At 47.4% G+C, this 25,786-nt stretch overlaps 1 protein-coding gene across 1 annotated transcript; it reads left to right on the forward strand.

Annotated features, from left to right (window-relative positions):
- Positions 1-959: 959 nt before the first annotated feature.
- On the forward strand, positions 960-25,222 carry LOC118785517 (oxysterol-binding protein-related protein 6-like). Its single transcript, XM_036540228.1, has 22 exons — positions 960-1,198; positions 6,267-6,389; positions 6,614-6,667; positions 7,699-7,812; positions 7,931-8,101; positions 10,217-10,391; positions 11,514-11,617; positions 12,360-12,452; positions 14,125-14,293; positions 14,983-15,113; positions 15,857-15,964; positions 16,439-16,576; positions 17,620-17,707; positions 18,525-18,778; positions 20,160-20,297; positions 20,759-20,822; positions 21,135-21,213; positions 22,099-22,243; positions 22,684-22,828; positions 23,564-23,690; positions 24,224-24,346; positions 24,883-25,222. The coding sequence occupies exons 1-22, from the start codon at positions 1,061-1,063 to the stop codon at positions 24,989-24,991; spliced, it is 2,790 nt and encodes a 929-aa protein (XP_036396121.1). The 5' UTR covers positions 960-1,060; the 3' UTR covers positions 24,992-25,222.
- Positions 25,223-25,786: the final 564 nt, after the last annotated feature.

Raw genomic sequence — 25,786 nt, forward strand, 5'->3', positions numbered from 1 at the left:
GGGGTTAGGGTTGGGGTTGGGGTTAGGGTTAGGGTTGGGGTTGGGGTTAGGGTTAGAGTTGGGGTTGGGGTTGGGGTTAGGGTTAGGGTTGGGGTTGGGGTTGGGGTTGGGGTTAGGGTTGGGGTTAGGGTTGGGGTTGGGGTTAGGGTTGGGGTTAGGGTTGGGGTTAGGGTTAGAGTTGGGGTTAGGGTTGGGGTTAGGGTTGGGGTTAGGGTTGGGGTTGGGGTTGGGGTTGGGGTTAGGGTTGGGGTTAGAGTTGGGGTTAGGGTTGGGGTTAGGGTTAGAGTTGGGGTTAGGGTTGGGGTTAGGGTTAGAGTTGGGGTTAGGGTTAGGGTTGGGGTTAGGGTTGGGGTTAGGGTTAGGGTTGGGGTTGGGGTTGGGGTTAGGGTTAGGGTTGGGGTTGGGGTTGGGGTTGGGGTTAGGGTTAGGGTTGGGGTTGGGGTTAGGGTTGGGGTTAGAGTTGGGGTTAGGGTTGGGGTTAGGGTTAGAGTTGGGGTTAGGGTTGGGGTTAGGGTTAGAGTTGGGGTTAGGGTTAGGGTTGGGGTTAGGGTTGGGGTTAGGGTTAGGGTTGGGGTTGGGGTTGGGGTTAGGGTTAGGGTTGGGGTTGGGGTTGGGGTTGGGGTTGGGGTTAGGGTTGGGGTTGGGGTTAGGGTTGGGGTTAGAGTTGGGTTTAGGGTTGGGGTTGGGGTTGGGGTTGGGGTTAGGGTTGGGGTTAGGTTTAGGGCTCAGCCATGAGTGTGGCTCCAGTGTGATTGTTAAACTGGGGTTGGGGTTAGGATTTTGGGGTTAGGGTTAGGGGTTGGGGTTAGGGTTCAGCCATGAGTATGGCTCCAGTGTGATTGTTAAACTGGGGTCAGGGGAAATCCATTCTGACTGGCACCGGTGGTACCTGGCACCATCTGCAATGGGAGGGAGTGGAAGGCTGATGTCATTTCCTGTGGGGTGTGCCGCAGGTGAGGACCCTCAGGGGAGCTGCGGAGCGGGGCTCTCTGTCGTAGGCGGATGATGCGCGCTGGCCGCGGGACCCGGAGCCGCTGAGGACGCCGCCGAGGGAGCCACCATGTCGCAGCACCAGCGCGGCCTGCAGGGTCGCGCCATGAGCGCCGAGGAGAGGAGCTCCACCCCCGTCCACAAGACCTCCACGCCCACGCACAAGAGCGCCTCGTCCTCCTCTTCCTCACAGCGTGACAGCCGCCCGGTAAGCTGAGCCGGAGACTCAAAATGTCAAACAGACATGAGAGGCTGGTACAGGGTGTAACCCTGTGTTGTGCAACGCAGGGTGTGTGCTCTGATTGGAGAGTCAGCTTTGTTTAAATGTGACATGACAGTCCCTTATCGTACAGTTCCTGTGGTAAATTTATACCGGCAGCATGTCACCACCCTTTAAAAAACTCAAATAAGGAAGTACTTCAAAATAAACAGTTTAAAAATAGTGGGCAAATGATAATTTTGCACATACTAGTCCCAGCACTTGTAGACTCACCACAGACACACTAAAGCAGACTGTTCTGAAACAGCTCCTCACTGCTTGGTGTTTGTGTGGCTGTGTTTGTGTGTGTATGTTGCTATCTTCTTTTACCTCCTAGCACTTGTTGCCTCTTTAAGGACTGGAATCGTAAAGGAGTTTATGTAGTTTTAGTTAATAAGTCCATCTGATGTATTTCCCACATTTTAAGAGACAAGCCTCAATGTAAACGTGTGCACTTCGATGCAAGTTTGGCTAAACAAGGTGTGGCCGTCAGCATCAAAGAGGATCACGCTGCCAGTTTCAGTCCACTATTAAAAACAGCAGTGGCAACCAGACGAGGAGCCCGCATTAGAAGGAGAGAGTGGCTCAGACTCGTTTGTGTTCTTGTGGGAATGTTAAGGAGTGCGACCGTGTTAGCCTGCGCGGGAAAGCCTGCTGAGAGCTCCCACTGCGTGCGGAGCCTGCAGGACAATGGGAACCGGGTGGAATCAGATACCTCGGTGGAGGCTGTGACATCACAGCTTTTCCAGCGGAGGCGTCCGAATGATTAATGAGAGAGAAGCAGAATCCAGAGAGCTCCTCTCGCGTCGGAGAGGAGCAGGCAGCGTGGGTGCAGCGCTGCCGGTAACCATGGGAGACCCTCGTCATTGAGGAGGAGCAGCTCCTGTGGGAGGTGGTGAGGAGTCCTGGTAAACACAACCGGCAGACGGCAAACCCCAGGCAGGAGTGTAGCAGGCAGGATCGGGTCAGTGAGAGATGCCACGCACCTCTACGCGCCCTGCATCTTTCTCACTGTGCACTCTGAGCACGGGAGGGGAGAGGCTTCATTTACACGCTACTCCTCCATGAGAGGGAGATCTTAGGAACAGATGTAACCCATTGCTTCCTCTCCAGGGGTGTGCCGTAGGAGTGTTATTCATTTTAATCATACTGATGTTAAGATTCAGACCTAATGTGTTAAGTAATGAGCCTTATTGTCTTGTGTAATATAGGCATTAACTAATACAGGTACTCAGCTTTATGTGTGCGGAGAGTCGGAGTGACACTCTGAGCCAGCTGTGTGTGTGTGTGGAGTCATAACGCCGTTGTATTGCAGTAACATAGCACTTACAAATTACATTATTGATCCAATTATTGAATATGAATAAAACTCTGTTATTTTTGAGTGCCACTAGCTGGCCATCGTTGTAAGTCATTTTCAGGGAAATCACTGTCAATAAATGTGCTCAGCATATTTTTTTCCAAAAGCTGTGAGTTTGCTGGGCTGTCAGTGTGTTCCGGTGAGCAGTGCTGAGAGGCGAGGCCCCAGGATATGCTGTGTTTGGATTGGATGTGCTGCGTTCGGACTGGATGTGCTGTGTGTGTGTGTGTTTCTCTGTGTGTGTGTGTGTGTGTTTCTCTGTGTGTGTGTGTGTATGTGTTTCTGTGTGTGTGTGTGTGTGTGTTTCTGTGTGTGTGTGTGTGTGTGTTTCTGTGTGTGTTTCTGTGTTTCTGTGTGTGTGTGTGTGTGTGTGTGTGTTTTATCCTCTGGCAGCATTCGTTTTTTGTTGCCCTTTTTCACCTTCTTGTTACGGAGCAGTCATGTGTACGGTTAACATGCACTCAGACAGGATATTTACACCTCCGTCTGATTTGCACACCCTCAGCGCTACAGCTCGGCTCTCCCTCCTGAAGATTTATTTCAGAACCACGGCGATTACCTCTTCATTACGGTCACGTGAGGAGTGGTTATCAATGCCGGCTGCCTGGCCACCCAAACACTGCATCAGCAGACAAACCCAGCAGACACTCGCGATGGTGTCAGAATTGGCATCCCTCAGCTCCCGATCAATTGCTGGTGTTGTGCTGTTATTGACGTGAGGTGTAAATTGGCCCTCGGTAGCTGTTTGTGGTGCGGCAGGGGATGAGTGATAGGTGAGGAAGTTGGAGGAAATGGTGTTCCAGGGCTCTGTAGTGTGGTGCTGGAATAAGGCGAGGCTGAGGAGACCCCCTGGGGGGGTACCCAGTGTCCAGCAGCCAGGATAACACAGGAAATGAAACTTACTTAGGAGTTTGCTGACATCACTGTAATGTCAGGCAGTTCTACGTCCCACACTGTCAGTGTGCTCTGAAATTTGCTTGGAGATTTTAAACGTAGAGAGACTGCTCAAGGAATTGTCTCACGGTTTCTTTGCAAAAGGTCAAATCGTGGTGTCACATTATTGTTATTGGTATTGGTAATGTGTTTTTGCACCGGTCAAATGTCAGTATTATCAGAGTGAATGATCTTCACTTGCAAAATAACTGCTTGGTGCTTTAGGTGGTTCTGTGTGTGAGTTTGTGTTTCTTCAGGCTCAAGACCCCCTTGTACTTCAATGAACAGACAATGTGTCCTCACACTCACCATTTTCAAAACCACATCATTCATTTAGAACAGCGTTCTCTAGCCAGCGGGAAATGCATCCATCGGACTAAGCTAGCAAAGATACAGTAGGAAGTTACTCAGGCATCTATATTTATAGAGTATTAGAGCTTTTGTCAGAGCTTTCGTCTAATTTGTCCTTTCCCCTGTGTCCTCCAGGCATTAGCTACCTGTGACGCTGTGATTCATTGCGGTATCAGAGTCTCAGTATCAGGGGCTCTGTGTACTGTTTTTATTAAGTAGGCCGTCAGAGAACACAGAGCCTTTGCCCAGAGCTCTGACAGGGCTGCAGTCAGCTGCCATACATGAACAGCATCTGTGCACTTAGAAATGGGGTGAAACATTAATGGGATTACAGTGTCAGGAAGTGGGCTGAAGTTGCTGATCTGTGGAGAATGTGGACGTCCATAAGGAGGTATTTTCATGATGTAAAGTACATGTAAGATCTGAGGGGATTTTACACTGGCTCATGTCATTTAGAGATTGCCTTGGGTCATAACATACGCTAGATAAGTTACATTTTAAAACAAGTAAAGCTTAGGTCCTTTATTTTGTTTACCTTTGAAATTACTGTAGGTATATAGGTATGGCTAAGTAACTATTTTACTTAATGAAAGTATTGATTTGCGTTTCTTTCTTTTGTTTTTATACATTGTTCCCTTGACATCGTACGATTAAACTGTTCAGACGATCCAGGCTGTTGTTTTTTATTGTGCAGTAAGCATTATGTGAGGCCTGGGCTATGGTATTTGACCAGTTCCTCAGAAATGAAATGTCAATCCTATGCATGTACACCATGGTTGCATCATGAATAACATGGTCCATCCTGAAGAGGTGTCCGAATTACGGTACATCACTGGCATTTAGCCAACACTCATATCTGCGACTTACGTAGGTTACAGTTTTTACACATTATCCATTTATACAGCTGGACATTTATTAAGGCATTTATGGGTTAAGCACCTTGCCCAAGGGTACAGAATCAGTGCCCCAGGGGGGAATTGAACCAGCAACCTCTTGGTCATGAGCCCTGCTCCTTACCACTATGCTCCACTTCCACCCTAGTCTACAAGACTAAATGCAAAGACTAAGCTCAAGTGTTATTTTTTAACTCCACAAGCAGAGGGTCTAAAGGTGAAATGGTGAAACTGTGCTCCTCCCTAACGGGGCGCCAGGAGCACTTGACCGACTCAGCAGGGCAGTGAGGTCAGCTGTAACTACAGTGCTTGTAACACTGTATAAGATGGATGCTGGTGATTACCAGCCAGCTGTGTCCGTCTGCTGTCCAGAGGTCAGAGGTCAGCGCCCTGTGAAGTGGAGATGCTGCAGTCAGTGATACACCTCCATATTTAACCACACAGGCAGATCATAACAGACTGGAGGAATGCTGAAACTGTGAGCACCGTCCTTTTGAAGGGCCTCTAAGACTCAGCTCTCGTCTTGGTTTAATGAAAAAACAACAACCTCCCAAAATTATTTTCTCCAGTCTTTTATCTTCAGATCCTTGACAAAACAATGAACAGGGCTCTGCTGAGTAATAAGCAGAAAGTATTTAGCTGTTTGCGTAGTGTTCTGGAGAGACGACCAGAGAGAAAATTGTAATTGCTAAGCTGTATTTCTGTAGTGATATTTGAGTATGGGACCATGGGACCAGCGTGGTTTACTCTGGACTGTGTTAGGCTGTGTTGGGCTGTGTTGGCCAGCAGTGGCCGGACTCCACGGGGCTGAGTGTGTAGAGTAATCTCCCAGTGTTGTGAGGTGGTGACGTGTGAGCGGCCCGCTTTGCGCATGCAGTCATGGAGCGGAAGCTTATTAGCAGCTAACGTCAACAGGTGTTAGGGCTTACCGCTCGGCACCAACCTGGACACAGACATGGAGCCGCTCAAAGGAGCAGGAACACACAGGGCACACGGTCTGTGTGGGGAGCAGGTTGCAGGTTGTCATAAAGCTAAAGCCCCCAACCCCCTCCCCTCTCATAATGAGCGAGCCAATATTCCTGCTGCGAAAAGGTGTTATCATTAATTGTGAAAAAGCATACGACACCCTGTGATAGAGCGCAAAACAATTCCGTTATTAATATAAATGTTGATGTAACTTTTTTTATTAATTAAAAAATGCCTGTACTGTTATGCGAGAAAATTTGAGCAGTGGTATTTTTTTCTGTTTGCAACAGTAACACATTATTGTTTGACAAATCAGGACATCGGAGTCCCAGAGCTGAGTTAATCAAGCAGTTATCAGGGAGGTGAAGTCACATGCTTCTAGCATATTGTGCATCTGTGTGTCTGTTGCATTGTGGGTAGGGTGGACTTGTCAGCCTCCAGCACCTGTTAACCCTGTTTTTTATAGAGAACTGAATGACATGCTTTCTGGTGTTTTGCTGTCTTTCCTTTCCAGGAGGCAGACAGCTGGGAGATCATTGAGGGCCTGAAAATCGGCCAAACCAACGTCCAGAGACCAGACAAACACGAGGGCTTTATGCTGAAGAAGAGAAAATGGCCACTCAAAGGCTGGCACAAGGTGGGACCTCCAACCGGCCTGAGAAAATCAACACCGTGGTTACACAATCAATAACACATTAGAGCTTTTACTTAAACTTTAATTGCGTTCGAAACTTTAATTGCCTGTGGTTCCTTTTTGCTTTTTCATGCAGCTAAGCACTTTACCCTGTGTCTGCCAGTTACTCATTGACCACAATCTCTCTCTCTCTCTCTCTCTCTCTCTCTCTGTATCTCTCTCCTCAGCGCTTTTTTGTTCTGGATAACGGGATTCTGAAGTACTCCAAGTCCCCCATTGATGTAAGTAGCCGTGGCAGGGTGGCAGAGAGCTGCCAGACAGGAGGCCCCTGCCGGACGCGGCCGAGGTCACCCGGCTCATTGTCTTTCCTCTCAGAGTGCCACTCCGCAGGAAATCTGCCAGCGACTGACAAAACAGACATGTCTAAAATAATAATAATGTGTCCCGAGCGCACACTCTGTACTTCCTGACGTTGTGTGTGCATCAGCAGTGACCTCAGAGGTGCTGGCTGCAGTCTTGATAAGGGGAATGTTCCAGGTGATGATGTTAGCATAGTTAGAGCCGAAGGTTGATGCTGGTTTGAATAAAATGGCAATATTCGTGGTAAAGCAGAGTTTTACCATCTGAGTCCAGCGCCTCTGTGTTTACCCTCATTTCCCTGGCTGCAATCATCTCACCAGCTTGGAAGCTAGGCAACAGGAATTAATTCAGCACCGACTGCTTTACCAGTTCCTCCTTGCAACATTGGTTCTTTTTGGAGAAACGTTTTGGTTTGACAGATTTTGCGCCGAGTTTTTCGTAAGATTCCAGTACATGTAGCATTTGTTGTTTCTGCAGCATGCTGAACTTTTTCTACTGAACCTTTTATGCCCCGTTTTAAGAGGGACCTTATGTGTTCAGGCTGGTCTTCTTTGGTTGTGTCTTCACACAAAGATAAGTGGCTTCCACTCTCTAATATGGCCAATTATGCAATGATGTGGATGAAAGCTCCTCACTGTTCCATTGATCCGAAGTATCAAGGAAAGAAGCTAAGAGTAATTTTTTTCAAAGCTTCTTATGATTTATTTCCCTCTAGATTATGTCCATATCCATCCGGTATGCAGTCCTGCAATGTCTATGCGAAATGGATGACCATTTACTTAACACTTCCATCTGAATTACATTAGTTGTATCTATGCACAATACCTCCATAATGTAACAGACTTAGGTCTAGTGCGTAGAGGGGTGCACCCACCCACCCATTGTCTCATATAAAAATGTCCAGTCTTCCCAGACCTTGTTACTGATGCTGCCCTGTTTCCATCGGCTGTAGGTTCAGAAGGGAAAGATGCACGGCAGCATTGATGTGGGCCTGTCGGTGATGTCCATAAAGAAGAGGGCGCGTCGGATCGACCTGGACACCGAGGAGCACATCTATCACCTCAAGGTAAAGTGCATGGGGGGGCGCATTTTGGGGGGGGGGGACTCTGAGCCAGGACGGGGGACAGAGCCCTGTGGAAAGGCAGCACCCTCACACCCCTCTCCTCCTCCCTCTTCTCTCGCAGCTAAAGTCTCAGGAGGTCTTCGACGCCTGGGTGTCCAAACTGCGCCACCACCGCCTCTACCGGCAGAACGAGATTGTCCGCTCGCCCCGGGACGCCACCCTTCGAGCGTTCCCTCCCCCCTCCAGCCCGGACTCCCCCCAGCCAGCCCCCTCCACGGGGCATGAAGCAAAGGTGGGCATTGTTCACATTTCACTGCTCAGAACTGGATAATTCTTACAGAAGTATGTGCGGTTTAAGTCTGCCCTGGTCGACGTCTCTGGTTTGCTCTGTCCTACTGGTTTCTAGGGGCAGTTGTGTGCCGTAGTAGTAAGGAGCAGGGCCTGTAACCGAAAGGTTGTTGGTTCAGTTCCCCTCTAAGGTACTGATGCTGTGCCCTTGGGCAAAGTACCAGAATTGTCTCAGTATATACCCCACTGTATAAATGGATAGAATTTTGTAACCTATGTAAGTCCCTCGGGATAAGACGTTGGTAAAATGACAATAATGCATTACTATGCATTATAATGCATAATGTGATTCTGTTCATGTTTTTTGATATTGTAAAATACTTGTTGCAGCAGACAGAATGAAGTCAGGTAGCAAAAACAGGCCTCTAATGGATGCCCATAATGACTCATAAAGATGCCTTTTACTTAAAGTAGACTAAAAAAACTGAACAGAATGATCAGAGCCAGTATCAGCTGATGAATGATATTGACAGCAAGCTAGTAGCATTCAAAAACTGTATAGTGACTTCTGTGTAAGCATTGTTCATTCTATTGTCATTGTACGCTCAGAGGCTATGAAAAATTATAGGTATTGCAGTGTAGGACAAAGAATAAAATATTCCCCTTTATTATTAAAGGATGGCTAGAATTGGCAGTCCTTAGCTGTCAGTTAGGAGGATGGAATTGTCTTTGAGATCCAGTCGGGGAGACATACTAATTCAAAGAAATGAAATTGCACTGCACTCTGTGGCCTAACATCCATCCCTTTTGAACTGATAAATGGGGTGATTATGCTTGACGCAATCCCCATTATGTTCCTGAGTAAGTTTGGCAGGGTGGGCGGTTCTTAGGTGAGACAGAGGACTCAGATTCATTCTCTCGTGAATGCAGGGGTTAGCTCATATGAATCTTTGCCTCAGCCCTTCTCCTGAAGTGTGCATTCAATCACTCTTAAGATTTTTCATTTAATAGCATCAGCATGAATTTAAAGTTGTATATCCTATTTCCTCTGCACAGAATCATTGTAAAACAAACTAAACATTATCACTGGTGGTGAAAAAGGGGAAATTAATTGGGAAAAAAATACGAGCAAATTTGAAGTATGCATGTTTAACTGAAACGAAGCCCGCAGCGACAGGTAGCGCTGTGGTGTGAAGTCATTTGGTGGAAAGCCATTTCACCTGATACCTCCAAATCCCAGGCTGTCATGCCTCCAGGCAAGTTCTTTCATTTCCAATTTTGGGTAAAACCCAAGAGACGCATTCATCAGTCTCAGAATCCATTTGCATAAAATACTTTTGGCAAATTGCTGCTACCTGAATGTGATGTTTGGAGGGGAATGCATGGTTGAAATGATGACTAATCAAGGAGAAAAATGGAAATATCGTCTCAGTGTCAATACTATATTCAAATTGAACTGAAAACATAAACAATACAAAAGCAATTAATGTGTGTGTACAGAGTGAAGCAAATGGCTTTTTGTCTCCCACTGCTTGCATTGCTGTGATTTGCTAGTCTGACTAGTCTTCATGATGCACAGTTTTTATTCATCCATACTGGGGTTTTCATACAGGAGGAATGCCTGCATATGCTGTGAAATTGGTGTAAAGTTGCTGGAGAGATGCCAGCATTGGTTTTACCCTGTATTTCGTACCACAGCAATGCTAGTAAATTGATGCAACAATGCTGCGTTTTCAGACGCAGCTGGATGGGGGCGATTTGAATTAAATTATTTATTTATTTCATTGTTTATTTCATTTAGCAGATGCTCTTACGCAGTGCGACTTACATAGGTTACACTTGTATCCGTTTATACAGCTGCATATGTACTGAGACAGTTCTGGGTTAAGCACCTTTCCCAAGGCTACAGCAGCGGTTCTCTGTTTGGGGAATTGATACAGCAAATCTTCTGGTTATGAGCCCTGCTCTTTACCACTATGCTACACTGCCTCCCCTTAAATGTGTGAGATGTCAGATTGTTTCCACTGTAATACCCCCTACCACATTTACTACAAAGGCAGTAAATGTGGTAGAAGCCTGATCTCTGTGTGAGACCCCTCTTCCTCCCCGCTCACCGCAGGCGAAACCCAGCAGCCTGACCTGGCAACCCGCAGCCCCCAGCAGCGGCAGCAGCCTGACCTGGCAACCTGCCGTCCCCAGCAGCGGCAGCAGCCTGCCGGCCTCCTACAGTAACGGGCAGAGCAAGGTGGCGGCCTGGCTGCAGGAGTCCGAGGAGATGGACAGGTGCGCTGAAGGTGAGCGTTCCCCTCATCGCCTTTCACTCCGCCGCGTCAGAGAGAAACACAACATTACATTCATCTAGCAGACGCTCTTGTCCAGAGTGACTTACATCACAATAGAACAGAAGTGTAACCATTCAATTTAAATGAGCAACACTGTCAGACCAGTGAATGTGAACATAACACTATTCAATCCCTACCACTAGTTAACTTGTGCAACCTGACAAAAGCCCAAGTATACTGCGAAACAACAGCCAATAGAACACAAATCCATAACACAGAACAGAAGAGAGCGTAATACTGCTGAGGCTGGGGGATGGGGGGCAATCACAGCAAAGACAGGCACAGGGACACATCATGCCAGAGTGATGCTGTGGGTCAAAATAAATGCTGGCATTTTTCACTTTGTATAACTTTGTATAACTGTGTCTAACGTGCGAATAACGAAATTGCTCAACATATCTCAATATTCTATGAGAATCTCCTGTTTCCCAGAATTTATCTTTATTACTCTTTTCTTGTTATTCTCTGTGGTAATAGTGCCCTGCGATTTAAAGGCTGATACACCAAATGAAAGATGATTGATGACTGAATTGATTGAGATGTGGGCTAGATGTTTTTTTTTATAGGGAGAGGTGTAATATTAAACATTACGTTTATCGTATAACAGTAATGCAGTGCTAACTGTAGCATCCCCATGCTGGTGACGTATTATGTTACGTTACGTTACGTTACGTTAAGTTACGGTACGGTACGTTACGTTACGGTACGTTACGTTACGGTACGGTACGTTACGTTACGTTACGGTACGTTGCGGTACGTTACGGTACGTTACGGTACGTTACGTTACGTTACGTTACGTTACGTTACATTATGTCACGTTACATTACTGGCATTTAGCAGATGCCCTTATCCAGAGCAAATTACACCAGTTACAATGATGTTATCCATGCAGTGTTATCCATTTATACAGCTGGATATTTACTGTGGCTTACTGTGGGTTAAGTACCTTGCCTGAGGGGACAGTAGCAGCGTCTCCCTGTGGGGAGTCGAACCCGCAGTCCCGCTCGCTCACCGCTGTGCCGCCCTGCCGCCCTGCCGCCCTGCCGCCCTGCTGAGCCCTGTGTTCCTCTGCAGAGCTTGCACACTGCCAGTCCAGCCTGATCGAGCTCAGCAGGCTGCTGCAGAACCTGGAGATCATGCAGAGGACCCAGTCAGCACCCAACTTTGCAGACATGCAGGTAACGCGGGGGGGGTCTCCGCCGGGAGAAAATACAGAGCAATACCAGTGGGGGGGACAAAACGTCATATGTTAAAAAAAACATAATAAATACTATGTAGACATCGGGATATAAGGAGAAAACTGGGGGTGCACTGAGGTCCACGCGGCCTTGGGGGTGGCCCTTCCCCCCAGCCCCCCACAGTATCAGGGACATGCAGGAGCTGCCCCAGGGGGCGGGAGGGGGTGCGATAACAGCCAGCTATCCTTTTCCCTGAGATGGCTAAAACCCCAGGGGCTGTGATGGAGGTGTGTGTCTCAGCAGCTCCTGATCACTCTGTGTGAGACGCGCTCCAGCTTCTGAGCGGAGCCGCCTGCCTTTTCCCATCGGTGAAAGAACAAGCCCACCAAATTCCTCATTTCATCACAGCATCCTTTGTTTGCCACCTCCAATTTGCAAAACAAATTAAATTTGATGAAAACGGCACAATCAGTCCGTGAGCACATGCCATTAACAATTACGCCCCCCATCTCCAGTGATGAATTCTGATGACATTTCATTAACATGGGATCATTAAACCCTAACTTCCGTGCATGTTCATGTGCAGATGATGCCAGCTCCCATTTCGTAGCTAACACCTCAATGCCATTCTGTTGCCAGTAATAACCTCTGCTTGTTTTTAGTGTTCATTGCAGAGACAGCGGCTTTTGTTTGTCTTATTAACCACCTGTCATATATTTTGGTCCATGTGTGTGCAATGTAGGCTAATTGTGTAGATATGTCAAAGAAAGACAAGAGAGCCAACAGAAGATGGAGAGCAAAAAGTGTCAGCAAAGATGCAAAAATGCAGCTTCAGGTACAGACTTTCTTCTCATTTCATCGGTGATGATGTCTTAAGAAAGACAGATTATTTGATCGTGTTGATGGCAATGTAGGTTTAGCATCTAGGGGCAGTGCTGTCCTCCATACCCTAGCATTAGGAGGACCATCTGCTTCATGGCTTCATTAGCGAACTGCAGGGAAGGATGAGGTGCAGCAGGTTATATGAGTGGAGCAATTTTCATGCTGCTTGATGTTTGTCATGCTACCCATAGAGAAAATACCACTGTTCTCTGAAAGAACACCAGTACCTCAGTGACTGTGGAGGTCTGATACTCCCAGAAATCATCCTGTTCTGTACTGATTGTATTCCCAGTGTATTTACTGAATATTTGGGTTACTAATAATAGTATCACAATACAGGAAAAGTGTGAACATATTTTAGCTTTCAAAGAAGTGTTCTTCTACTGTTAACCGTTGTTATTAACAGTGTGAGACAAGGGGGAAGTCTCATTCATTATCTGTCTTTAAAAACACATGAAATTTTTTTGGAATTTATGAGTCCATTTTCAGGTTTTAATAATAATTTAACCTGTTGTGTACACAAGTGCAGGACTAGTTTTTCAGTAAAAATGATGGAAAATCCACTGGAAAATAGCTGCAGAAAGATATAACACTTTTAATTTGTGTGTATGTGTGTTTTGTGTGTGTGTGTTTTGTGTGTGTGTGTGTGTTGTGTGTGGTGCACGCACACAGTTGTGACCCCTCAGTATCATTCTCAGGTTGCAGATGTGTACAGTATTGTCTGACTGCCATGCCTGTTCACAGGTTTTGCGTTTACGCCAGCACTCAAGAAGTGTGAAAGTAAGAAATTTCCTGTCCAAGTCCCTGCTCTTTCTTACTGTTCTGCATTCAGGGGCTTTATACCTGTGGGAGCCTAATTCATAATCTCACCACCCAAGGACATCCATTTACAAAGTATACTTACAGACAGCCATAATTTCTTCCAGCAATTTATATAGTAATTTGAATAATTGTGATCTCATACATAATCCTAAAAAACATATGGCTGCAATTTAAGAATGCAATTTAGTATATTTTGTGTATGACAATACTGTGAATGACCTGCTGATTGTTTTTTAATTTAGATGTATTAGTGCATGCACTTTTCTGCATCTTTTATTTTGGGGTCACAGCTAAATGTATGTTTTCACTTACAAGATGAACGGATTCTGTTAAGGTCTGTGTGACTGTAAAGGACCTGCGGTAAAACAGGTTACACAGTACAGATATGACCTTTTGTTTTATCGAGTTTAGTTTAGTGTGAAGTGTTGGGATGTCTATCACATGAGCCCTTTCTTAGCTTCCCCGGTGTGTCCTTTGCACTTTGTCACGGAGGTCACGCTTCGGGGATGTGGTGTCCCTCTCCCTCTCACCGCAGTCCTTGCTCACAACTCACTGCTTTTGCGTGTGGAAATCCTTATATTTAATTGTTGGTGTTCTCCCCGTAAGGGGAATGAAATATAATCCTGTGGTGGGTGGGGAGTCTTTGTTTCTGCCTTTTTATAGGCTGAGTGATTATATAAGCACCGCCCCCTCTCATGGGCCCCTCCCAGCCTGGGATCCTATGCCCACAGTAGCGTCACGTGGTGTCATGGGTGGTGCCCCCACAGGGAGTAACTGTGTACCTCTGCCCCCTGCTCCTGCAGATTCCTCTGAGTGCCACCATGTCCCAAATGAGGCTGCACTCCTCCAACCCCAACCTGTGCGCTGACCTGGGGGACTTCCAGGCCCCCGTCGGCCGCCTGTCCGGTGCCATCGAGTGTTCCGCCGACTACACCAAACTGCAGGGGGACTTCTGCCACATCGCCCAGAAAGGTAGCAGGGGGTGGGGGAGGCTGGAGTAATGACCAGTGCATGAAGCTCAATCTGCCTCTCTGAGGAACACCCCAGGCCATGTCCCTGCTGTTGGCTTTATATTGCTGTGTAATGCCCCTGCCTTTATATGGCCATGTAATGCCCCTGCCGTTATAACCATGTAATGTCCCTGCCGTTATAACCATGTAATGTCCCTGCCGTTATATGGCCATGTAATGCCCCTGCCGTTATAACCATGTAATGCCCCTGTCTTTATATGAGCATGTAATGCCCCTGTCTTTATATGAGCATGTAATGCCCCTGTCTTTATATGGCCATGTAATGCCCCTGTCTTTATAACCATGTAATGCCCCTGTCTTTATAACCATGTAATGCCCCTGTCTTTATATGAGCATGTAATGCCCCTGTCTTTATAACCATGTAATGCCCCTGTCTTTATATGAGCATGTAATGCCCCTGTCTTTATAACGATGTAATGTCCCTGCATTTATATGGCCATGTAATGTCCCTGCCGTTATAACCATGTAATGCCCCTGCCTTTATGACCATGTAATGTCCCTGTCTTCATATGAGCATGTAATGTCCTTAGCTTTATATTACTGTCTGCTGTCCCTCCCTTTCACGGTGGCCAGAAAGCCGTGTTTATGCTGTGTTTTCTTCTGTCTTTCTCTCTGCGTGCTCGTCTGCAGTTCACTCCCTGCTGAAGTCTGCCTTCAACACGGTCGCTATAGAGAAGGAGAAGATCAAGCAGCTCTTCTCCGAACAGGAGCAGGCAGGACAGACGGCCCAGGTCATCACCCTGAGAAGGTCTTTATCACAGGTGAGACCGTCGCCCTGTCCGCTGGTAAGGTCCCCTAGCTCATCATTTTGGGGAAAAAAAATGCACTGAGCTGATATTGACGTTTTGGCATGCTAAATCGTGCAATGAAGCTGTTCTTCTAAAGGATGCCACAGTCTACATTTGCTTGTACTAAATGCCTTTGCTTTTTTGGTAGTGCTTGCCAAGAACCCAAACCTGTGTGGTGAATTTTACCGTTTCCCAAAGCACTTTGGCTAATGCTCTTTTAATGGAAATGTGAAGCCTGAGACTTTCAGAGCAACTGAAGTTGAACCCTAAATGACTTCCTCACATTGTTATCATTTTGCACATAAGAAGCTGTGGCTAGCTAGTGAGTTATTTCGATCATTCTTAGAATAAGGGAGTGACCACAGTGTTATGGCATAAGATACACTCACTGGAGCGTCTCTGGCATTCCACATTTTAAAAGGCATGTTCTGTGTAATGCTGAGAAGGTTACTACAGCCTTGTTACCAGACCTACAATTAATGGACTGTTTCATCAAACATTTTTGGGTAGGATGTGACACACTTAAACACACTTAAAAAAAACTTATACAGCTCTATCAAAGCTACACAACTGTGATATTTAAAATTTTTATGTGTGGAGATGATATGACTTGACGCACGGCTATGATACTAATTGAGGAGCTGGGTCCATCTTTGTTGTGTGTTTAAATAATGTAATGATTTTTGTTCATTTTCTGCTGCTCCTGCCTGATTTAGGCACTGACCCAAAATGCAGAGCTTCGCAGCCGACTGCACCGCATCCACTCCGAGTCCATCCTGTCTGAACCGGTGGTCAGTGTGAACATCATCGCCAGCTCTGACGAGGTAATCAGCTAATCCAGCTTTCTGTCTCCTCCAATTAAACATGGACACTGGCCCCTGTGCACAGGAAATATGGCATCTCTAACCTAAACTCTCTTTGCAAAGGAGAGTTTTCTGAGCAGAATCACCTACACAGAAGCTCTGTGGAGCCAGCGAGCGGTGCAACCAGCCAGATGAACACATGATTAATGATGTAAAATCCTGGTGTGTTTACCACTGCAGTGTGTATCTCAAATCATGTGTTTTATCTGGCTGGCCACGCCCAGATCAGAGGGAGGGCTACCGTTTCAACTCCGCTCCCTTTAGTTCCGAAGCGTTTCACTGAACGCTGTGGAATGTAGTTCCCGGCACTGCCCAGGTGTGGGCAGAGAGCCCTCCGCAGCCGCGGGGAAGAGAGGATAAAGGCATGAGGGCACCGCAGTAGAGCACTGATTGTGTCCTGTTTGTTTTCCCATCAGCCTCTCTTTTGCATTTCAGCCCAACGATCAGATCCACGCGGGACTCCCCCTCTCCCACCAGCCCTCCCACGAGAGCAGGCTCTCCATGTCTGAGTCCGTGTCTGAGTTTTTTGACGCCCAGGAAGTGCTTTTGTCAGCGAGCTCATCGGAGAATGAGGTGAGGATGGGGGATGGGGGAATGGGGGACGGGGGACAGGGGTGGGGGTGGGGAGGGGAGGGTCGCTAGGGCTGAGAGGAGCAGTGGGAGTGGCCTCGTGCTCCACAGAGCCTGGAGTGTTAATGGCGGCTCAGTGACGCTGGGATTAGTCAGTTAATGAGAGGAGTGTGAGTGTGAGATAACAGGACAGAATTCTAAAGCGGCCCGGAAGAGATGACCTCTTCGCTGCGGTTTTATTGCGGACCTGAAATGAAGCTTGTTAAAAATGCGTCAGTGAGAATGTGGAAGGATTCTCCTTTGATACTTGTCGCTTTTATTCTTCTGCAGCAAGGCATGATGGGAAGGATCACCTGTATATCCCCACTTTCCTTCTCATGGTATCTATTTGATAATTATCTTTGCAGAGGGAAAAAAATGGTCTATTCCCAGTGCAGAAGAGTGGTAACTTCAATGGTTCCTATGCAATGAAATTGTCCTTTTCTTTGACACTGAGCCTCTTTTGTCATGAATGGCAAAGAGATATAAATGGTCAGAGCCTTGCAGTTTTCCAGGACCAGCGTCCCAGACCTCTGTTAGGCCTGATTGGCTCTGTTTTCTAGGGCTAAGCAGGAGGATCGTCCTCTGTGTCAGTGTGGTGCAGGAGTCTGGTTCGCCCGATCCCGCAGTCTGATGCTGGGAGAACCCTCTCACTGCCCACGAACAAATAGCTTTTCACATGCAAGAAGGCATAAACCATGATATACGTTTCATACTTTCTTAAAAAAAAAAAAGAAAAAAAGAAATTAGATGGTAAGTTTGAGTACTGGCACAATGGCTACAATTTTATGTTGTGTAAATGTTTCAGAAGCTCCATCCTTGCTTGTTGGGTGAAATATGACTGTGGATGTCGCTGGAGGTGTGTTCCTTAGCATGTACAGGCGCTGTTTATCAGTACAGAGCACGGTGTCGGGAGCACACACAGAAACGCATAAACAAGCGCGTGAGGGAGTCACGACTCTCAGAGCCGCTCTGAATCACCGCCTCTCCCGTCCCCTCTTCCACAGGCCTCCGACGATGAGTCATACGTCAGCGACGTGAGCGATAACATTTCGGAGGACAACGCCAGCGTCACGGACAACATTTCCAGGCAAAGTACGCGCCCCGCCCCGTGCCCTGTCCCTTAAAACAGGTCGATAGTGTGACGGACGTCACCGGCACGGTTCTCATGCACTCCGCCTAATGAGAGAGTCCCTCCAGCCTCCCGTCCTGTACCCTGGGTTACAAACGAGCTCGTGAGCGCTCTGTCACTGTCCCGCTGAGGAACGGGGTGACCTTGGGGGGGGGGCCTGGCGAGGGAAACGATACGTTAATGCAGTGCAGGACGCCCTGTGTGTGGAAAGGGATCTCTCTGGGTGGTGTGTCATTCGTCTTTCACATTTTTATTCAGATCTGCTTTATTCAAATTAGCGCATGACTCCCTGTGTGTGGAAAGGCATCTGTGTGGGTGGTTTGTCATTCGTTTTTTATATTTTTATTCAGATCTGCTTTATTCAAATTAGGGCCACCTAATAATCACCAGGAAAAAAAGGCACGTAGTGATAGCAGTGTATTATCTGGCCTTCTGGGTTTTTCACCCTGCAGTTGGTTTCATTATCGAGAAGATAATTTCAGTTACAGAACATCAAAGGCACTGACAGTATATAGGCTTACTGGTCATTCGTTCTGTGAGCTGCAGCAGGGTTGGGGTGACAGCAGTGTTGTGATATAGATCAGAGGGTGGGGGCGTCAGAAGGGGGAAGGCTGTGGTAATATGTTGGCCTCACTGCTGTCCTGTCAGTGATCCAAACTGCTGAAGGAATCATGCTGAACATTGTGTTCTCTCACCACGTAAAAAGGGAAGAGTCATCGGTTTTGGTGAGAGCTCGTAGCGATTAGCGTGATTGAGAGTAGGCCCGGCCTGTCTCCGCAGTGCCCAACGGTGACCTCACGGGGGGCGCCTTCCGGAACGGGCGGAGGACGTGTCTCCCCGCCCCCTCCCCGGACATCAGCAACATCAACCTGTGGAACATCCTGCGGAACAACATCGGGAAGGACCTGTCCAAGGTGTCCATGCCCGTGGAGCTCAACGAGCCGCTCAACACGCTGCAGCACATGTGCGAGGAGCTGGAGTACTCCGAGCTGCTGGACAAGGCCGCCGACACCGACGACCCCTACGAGCGCATGGTACATTCCTATCATACTGCACCCCTACGAGCACATGGTACATTCCTGTGCCACAGCACCCCTACGAGCACATGGTATATTCCTGTGATACAGCACCCTTACGAGCACATGGCACATTCCTGTGATACAGCGCCCATACGAGCGCATAGTACATTCCTATCATACAGCACCCCTACGAGCACATGGTACATTCCTGTGATACTTTGACCATACCCTATGAGTGTATGGTGTGTTCCTGTGATACAGCACCCATACGAGCGGATGGTACATTCCTTTGATACAGCACCCCTATGAGCGCATGGTGTGTTGGTATGATACTCCACCCCTATGAGTGTATGGTGTGTTCCTGTGGTACAGCACCCCTACGAGTGCATGGTATGTCCTTATAATATGTCACCCCTATGAGTGCATTGTATATGATACTTCTCCCTTACAAGTGCTTTTTATGTGCCTATGGTATGGCACATCTATGAACACATGGTATGTCCCCATGATAAATCACCCTTACAAGCAGACGGTATGTTCCTATGCTTATAGAGGTGAAGTATCAAATAGTATGTCCCCATGACATGCCACCTTGACAGATTACCTCAGCACACACAACCCCTATGAGAGTGTGGTACCCTCCTAATGTGCATTGTCCCTCAGAGAGAATATGGTGCACTTCTAATGTACAACATCCCTATGAGAGAATGGTACCCTCCAAACGTAAACCTCCCCTATGAGAGAATGGTACCCTCCAAACGTAAACCTCCCCTATGAGAGTATGGTACGCTCCTGGCATACACCACCCCTATGTGAGTATGAGTGGGTCTATCACCACACTGACAGACTGACAGAGCATGTGTAGATGAGCAGCACTGCCACAGTGAAGGTCAGGGGAGCCTGACATGGCCGCTGATGGTCCTAATGAGTCCCATGTTCTGCTTGAGCGGGGTCGCCCTAATTAAGTCTCGCCTCGCTGTTTGATCCGTGTTAAGGTTCAGCAAGTTCCTGCCTTTAGTTATTTGCACTCATCACAGACTGCTCTTTAGAGGCAACCCGGAGAACTCGCCATTATTTTCATTCACTTTTGCTCTTTTGAAGGGAAAATGCACAGCACAGTGGGTAATGTAGAAAAACTCTCCCAGGCTTCTGAGAAAAAAGTGCGCCGTGGCTGTACTTGAAATACAATTACTCTCTTCAAAAGCAATTTTAAGGACTTCAGCTGAACCTCTAGTCAAGGCACTGGTGAAAAGTTCTCAAAGTCAAGTTAATTTTCTTTTTAGATATGGATATTATCTGTACTGTATGTTTCTTGGGTTCTTAAATTAGTTGTTTTTTATGCTAACACTAAAATAAGATAATCATAATATTTTTACTGGAACTAATTTTCCTGCAGGTCATTGTTGCTGCTTTCGCAGTCTCAGGATATTCGTCCACCTACTACAGAGCAGGAAGTAAGCCATTCAATCCACTGCTCGGAGAGACGTATGAATGTATCCGGGAAGACAAGGGGCTTTGCTTTTTCTCTGAACAGGTATGTGGTTACAGTTAGCGGATTACCATAAATCCTTAAGGATTTGGGAAGTTTGTCCACCTGACTGTATTATTATAGCTTTTTGTGGATATTAGAATAGAAGCGCTCTCTGACAAGAGGAGGGCTTCCTTTCTTCAGCTTGAAAAATGCTTGAACTTGTGGGATCTCTTTGTTTGAGCTGACCCAGCAGGAATGTACGGGAGAATGCTAAATGGTTCTCCCAGGCCTCCGTGCCGCAGTAGAATCATTCCCACAATGCTGTCCTCTGGGGGGGGGGGGGGGGGGGGGGGTCTGTGTGTCTGCTGGAGCACAGTCACCCGCGGCTGTGCTCCCTGTCTCCCTCCCTTCATAACAGCCCTGTCTCTGTCCCCGCCGCCCCTCCCTCCCTCCCTCCCTCCCCGGAGCTGAGTGATTGTCACAGAGAAATAGCCTCCTGTCTCATTCAATCTTCCTTTTTTTAGGTGAGCCACCATCCTCCCATCTCTGCGTGTCACTGTGAATCCAAAAAATTCACCTTCTGGCAAGGTACGCACCCCCCCCCAAGTTTCTGTGCCTGTCTCTGTCTCTGTCTCTTCACTAAAAGGTGAAGTGACATTGTTAGCATGTTAGCGCTAACCCTCCAGGCACAAACAGTTCGTTGCCACGTCCCTTTTAATTATAGTTAGTTGACAGAAAATCAATATTTACCCGATGTACTTCCGATTTGCGAAGGCCGCGGGACCGATGTGTTTATACCTCCCCGGGGCACTAATGTCGCAGAGCTCGGCTGTTGTCTGACAGGGAAGTGGCTCTTACAGGGGAGCAGAACTGACCGCTGTTATTGCTGCTGGGTTTCAGATGTCCGGTGGAAGAACAAATTCTGGGGGAAATCCATGGAAATCTTACCTGTCGGGACGGTCAACGTCATGCTTCCAAGGTGAGCCCTCTGGGTCTGTGCTCTCTCCCTCTGCTTTACGCCCATCACCCCGTTCATTCGCTCCGAATCTCCCCCTGAAATCCCCCGCCCACTCGGCCTGTCGGAGATCAGCCTGTCTCCCTGTGAGGTGATAACCCCTTTAGCCCTGTGGGTGAGCTCTGCTGACACCCTGCCAGCCTCGTAATGCCACCTGAGTCACTGCTGTAATGAGCTTTGCGCTCCACTCCGCCAGGCCTCCTCCAGCCCCTCGCTCCTAATGCTCACAGAGCTTGTCACGGCTGCTCAGTTTTCTCATTCTTCAAATAAGAAAGTGAGTGGAGGTTGTCTGGGGGCTGCTGAGTCAGCAGGGAGGTTATTCCCCTCGGGTGGCTGTCTGCGGGGACCGAAATGCAGAGTCCCCCCCCTTTGTCGGGATAACAAGATGATCGTGTCACCTCCTGTCGTCTCATTGGCTGTCTGAGCCAGGCTGTGGGGACGTGACTCGGGATTGTGTGTGGTGCAGATGTCTGCTGAATACTTACAGGGTCCATTGTATACTCCAAAACTGTCTTTTCAGTCGCATCTGTAATGCATCTTCGCGGTCTTGGCTCCTGTCTGTTGGACTGTTGATAGTGTTTTTAACTGAGAGTGGCAGTGTAGCATAGTGGTAATAAGCAGGGCTCAGAAGTTTGCAGGTTCGATTCCTCACCAGGGCACTGCAGCTGTACCCTTGGGTCAGGTACTTAACCCATAATTGCTGTAGTAAATATCCAGTTGTATAAACGATTAACATGCAAAAAAAAGGTTGGAATCTATGTAAATCACTCTGGATGAGAGCATCTGCCACATGCTGATAATGTATTGCATGGTTTGCATTGCGGTCATGACCGTTACGGCATCACTCAGGTTTGGCGATCACTACGAGTGGAACAAAGTCACTACCTGTGTGCACAACATCCTGAGCGGGAGACGCTGGATCGAGCACTACGGGGAAATCACCATCAGGAACATGAAAGGCACTGCCTGCATCTGCAAGCTCACTTTCGTCAAGGTAAGAGTTGAGGCGGGCCAGCTGGCAGCAGCTGGCCAGTCAGCTGCAGTTAATGTTATTAGGGATGTGCAGAGCACTGATGAATAATTAACCACCTCAAGTGCCTACTGTAATCGCTTGTGTCAGTTTTTGTCAGGTGTTGTTAGACTGTTATGACTGCGCAGCTATTTGAGTTAGTCTTCGTCTGACAACACCAGACCCACTCCTTATTTTTAAAAAATTTGACATGCATTATAAAAAGTGCAGCGAAAGCATGTGTGTGCTGTAATTACACGTGAGTTTTTGTAAGGTGTACTAAATCTGTGACAGTTGAATTGTCTGTCTTCAGCTGACAGTGTTATAAATAAAGTCTTTTTTTTCTTTTCTAAATGATTTTATACATCCATTTTGTACGTACAATGCCTTTTAAAGTGTTCAGCAGCCATCTTGCCATCCTGCAGGGAAATTACTGGAGTTCCAATGTGAACGAGGTTCACGGCGTGGTGGTGGACCAGGAGGGCAGGGTGGCGCACCGCCTCTTTGGGAAGTGGCACGAAGGCCTGTACTGCGGCGTCCCGCCATCGGCCAAATGCGTCTGGAGGCCAGGTGCGGTCTGAGGGCCCTCCGAGGGGTCACGGGGTCAGGAATAAGTGCTTATCAGATTCCCCTCCTCGAGCAGAGGTCGTCATTTTCCTGGACATTGTTTTGTAGAATGTCCCATCAGCCATTTAATTATACACCCCCGTGACTGCACATGTTGGTAATAAGTTTAATGATGACAAAAAGCCCAGTTAAGCAGGTCATTTTGTCTTCAGTGTAGTTCATCTAGTAACATCTCTCTGCTTCTTATATGAATCCTGTAAAGTACTTCATGCACTTACATCTCTGTGTGGAAGAAATACTCTTGAGTCAGTTTAAAATTTACTAGTTTCCACCTCTGCTGTCTTGTTCTGCTGAGAGCGCTCAGCTTGAAATCGCTTCTGTGCTCCACACTCAGTAACCCCTGAACCATTAAACGCATACATCAGTGTCTGTGTTTCTCCCCCAAGTAAATGCAGTAAAAAGGACGACGTGTGCTTTCAGCAGTGTAGCATAGTGGTAAGGAGCAGGGCTTGTAGCCGAAAGGTTGCTGGTTCAATTCCCCACAGGGGCACTGCTGCTGTGCCCTTGGGCAAGGTGTTTAACTCAGAATTGCCCCAGTAAATATCCAGCTGTATAAATGGATAACCTGTGGATATTGTAGCCTGTGTAAGCTGCTCTGGAAAAGAGCATCTGCTAAAATGATGACTGTGATGCTTTCATTGCTTTGACCTGCCCTCTGGTCATGTGATCTCCCCACAGGCTCCATGCCAACAGACTGTGAGCTGTACTACGGTTTCACCAGGTTCGCCATCGAGCTCAACGAGCTTTGCCCCGAAATAAAAGACTTGCTGCCGCCCACAGACGCCCGCTTCAGACCCGATCAGAGGTACAGACCGCCCTCACGTCACGGGACCCCTCAGGGCTGAGGACGAAGTCACTGGGAGTCCTCTGCAGAGTTCCCTGGATGGCTTCAATCGCTTAAGTGCAGAGCCATAGGTTCAGAGCAGCTGTAGAGAAATGCAGTGTGCAATGCTGCCACCACCAGGATGAACAGGGTACTGTCAGTTCAGGCTATTTTCCACATTGCTGGTGCAACACGATTTCCCATAGAGATACAGCTGTAATCTCTTCTGGACTGCATCTGAAATCTCTCATCTGAGAGTTTCATTTTTTTTTTTTAAACTACAGGCTCTTCCAAATGTACACATTAAGACCACTTTTATGTGCTATTTTATGTATGAAGCCTTAGTCCCAGGAATTATGAGCACTGTTCAGGTCTGTTTTATTAAAAAAGGGGGAAATTTCCTTTGATTGGCAGTCACTGCTGAAGCTGTCAGTCAGAAAGGAAGCTCGGCCTCTGCTGTTGACAGCGCTGTGTGCTGCACTGAGCGTGGCGGTGTGGTCTCATTCCCCGTGCAGGTATCTGGAGGAGGGGAAGGTGGAGCTTGCAGCCTCAGAGAAGCAGCGAATCGAGGAGCTGCAGAGGGCCAGAAGGAAGTGGATGGAAGAGAACAACATCAAACACCAGCCCCGCTTCTTCAAGTGAGTCCACGTAACACACACACACACACACACACACACACATCCGCAGACATCTACACGCACACACACACACACACATCCGCAGACATCTACACGCATACACACACACACACACACACACACACACACACACACACACACACACACACACACATCCGCAGACATCTACACGCACACACACACACATCCGCAGACATCTACACGCACACACACACACACACACATCCGCAGACATCTACACGCACACACACACACACACACACTCATACACCCCCACACACACACACACACACACACACACAGTACTAACTCCACTCCACAGATGTCTTGGCACTGTCTGCTGGAGCTCAGCGCTGATACAGCAGATAGGTTCATGATCAGCCTGGCCTGTGCTCAGCCAGGCACTCACAAGAGCCTCACATGCCTCTGATTAGAGCTAAGCCCTCCTGAGAGCTGTAACTCCCTGCTGTGTGTGTGTGTGTGTGTGTGTGTGTGTGTGTGTGTGTGTGTGTGTGTGCGTGCGTGTCTCTTTTCAGGAAAGTCATCGACTCCAATCAGAGGGAGAGGTGGGTCTCCAACAACAGTTACTGGGAGCTCCGCAAAACGCCCGGCTTCAGCAAACTGGAAAACCCTCAGCTCTGGTAACATTTGGGCGGCTGTGCTCAACACATCATCATTTCTGAGAGAGAAACCTCGACCTATGCACAACATTTTACTGCTTCTGTCTCTGCGACATCACCGCAGTCCGCCCGGACACATATGACTGCATGATTGGAAGTGAACTGACTCCGCCTCTCGAACCCGCAGCAGTGTCTCACTGAGGCATGCTCTAGGACCGCTGGCCCGGCAGAGGCTTGCAGAGATATAGTTGTCGGGGTAACAGACTAACCTGTAGATCTATGCTCAGCCGATTTGGCTCGAGAGTATGTCTTTGCCTTAAAACAAAATTGCTTTTAGAATATATATGAAGATACAGCTCACATGAAGCTCAAAGTGGCTTTCAAAGCACTATGGGTAGACTGATGTTTACATTGGGCTATTAGTTACCTGTACCTACAAGTATTGCATGTTGTAGGCCAGCTTTTATTGGCATAAGCTATGCTGACTTAGTGTAAAAAAAAAACAAACAAATTATTATTTGTTTAAATTCTTATTAATATTTATGTGAAATATCTCAAACCATTGTGTAATGATCAAATTTAGATGACGAGTATTCAACAGAGCCAATACATTTGCGAGAGGGGACAAATGAATATATATTTTGGAAATTCTGAAGGCAAAAAAAGAAAAAGTTGTCTCTGTTAAGCTTAATCTGTCATAGCTATATTCTCTCTTGAGGACAAGTGGCTTTTGTGTAAATATGATTTTATATTTTTACAGCTAGGTGAGAAGAAATTGGATTATATGGGCTTGATGCTGGACATGATAAGGCCTCTGTGC

The sequence above is a fragment of the Megalops cyprinoides genome, chromosome 11, assembly GCF_013368585.1.
Source record: "Megalops cyprinoides isolate fMegCyp1 chromosome 11, fMegCyp1.pri, whole genome shotgun sequence".
Taxonomy (NCBI): Eukaryota; Metazoa; Chordata; class Actinopteri; order Elopiformes; family Megalopidae; genus Megalops; species Megalops cyprinoides.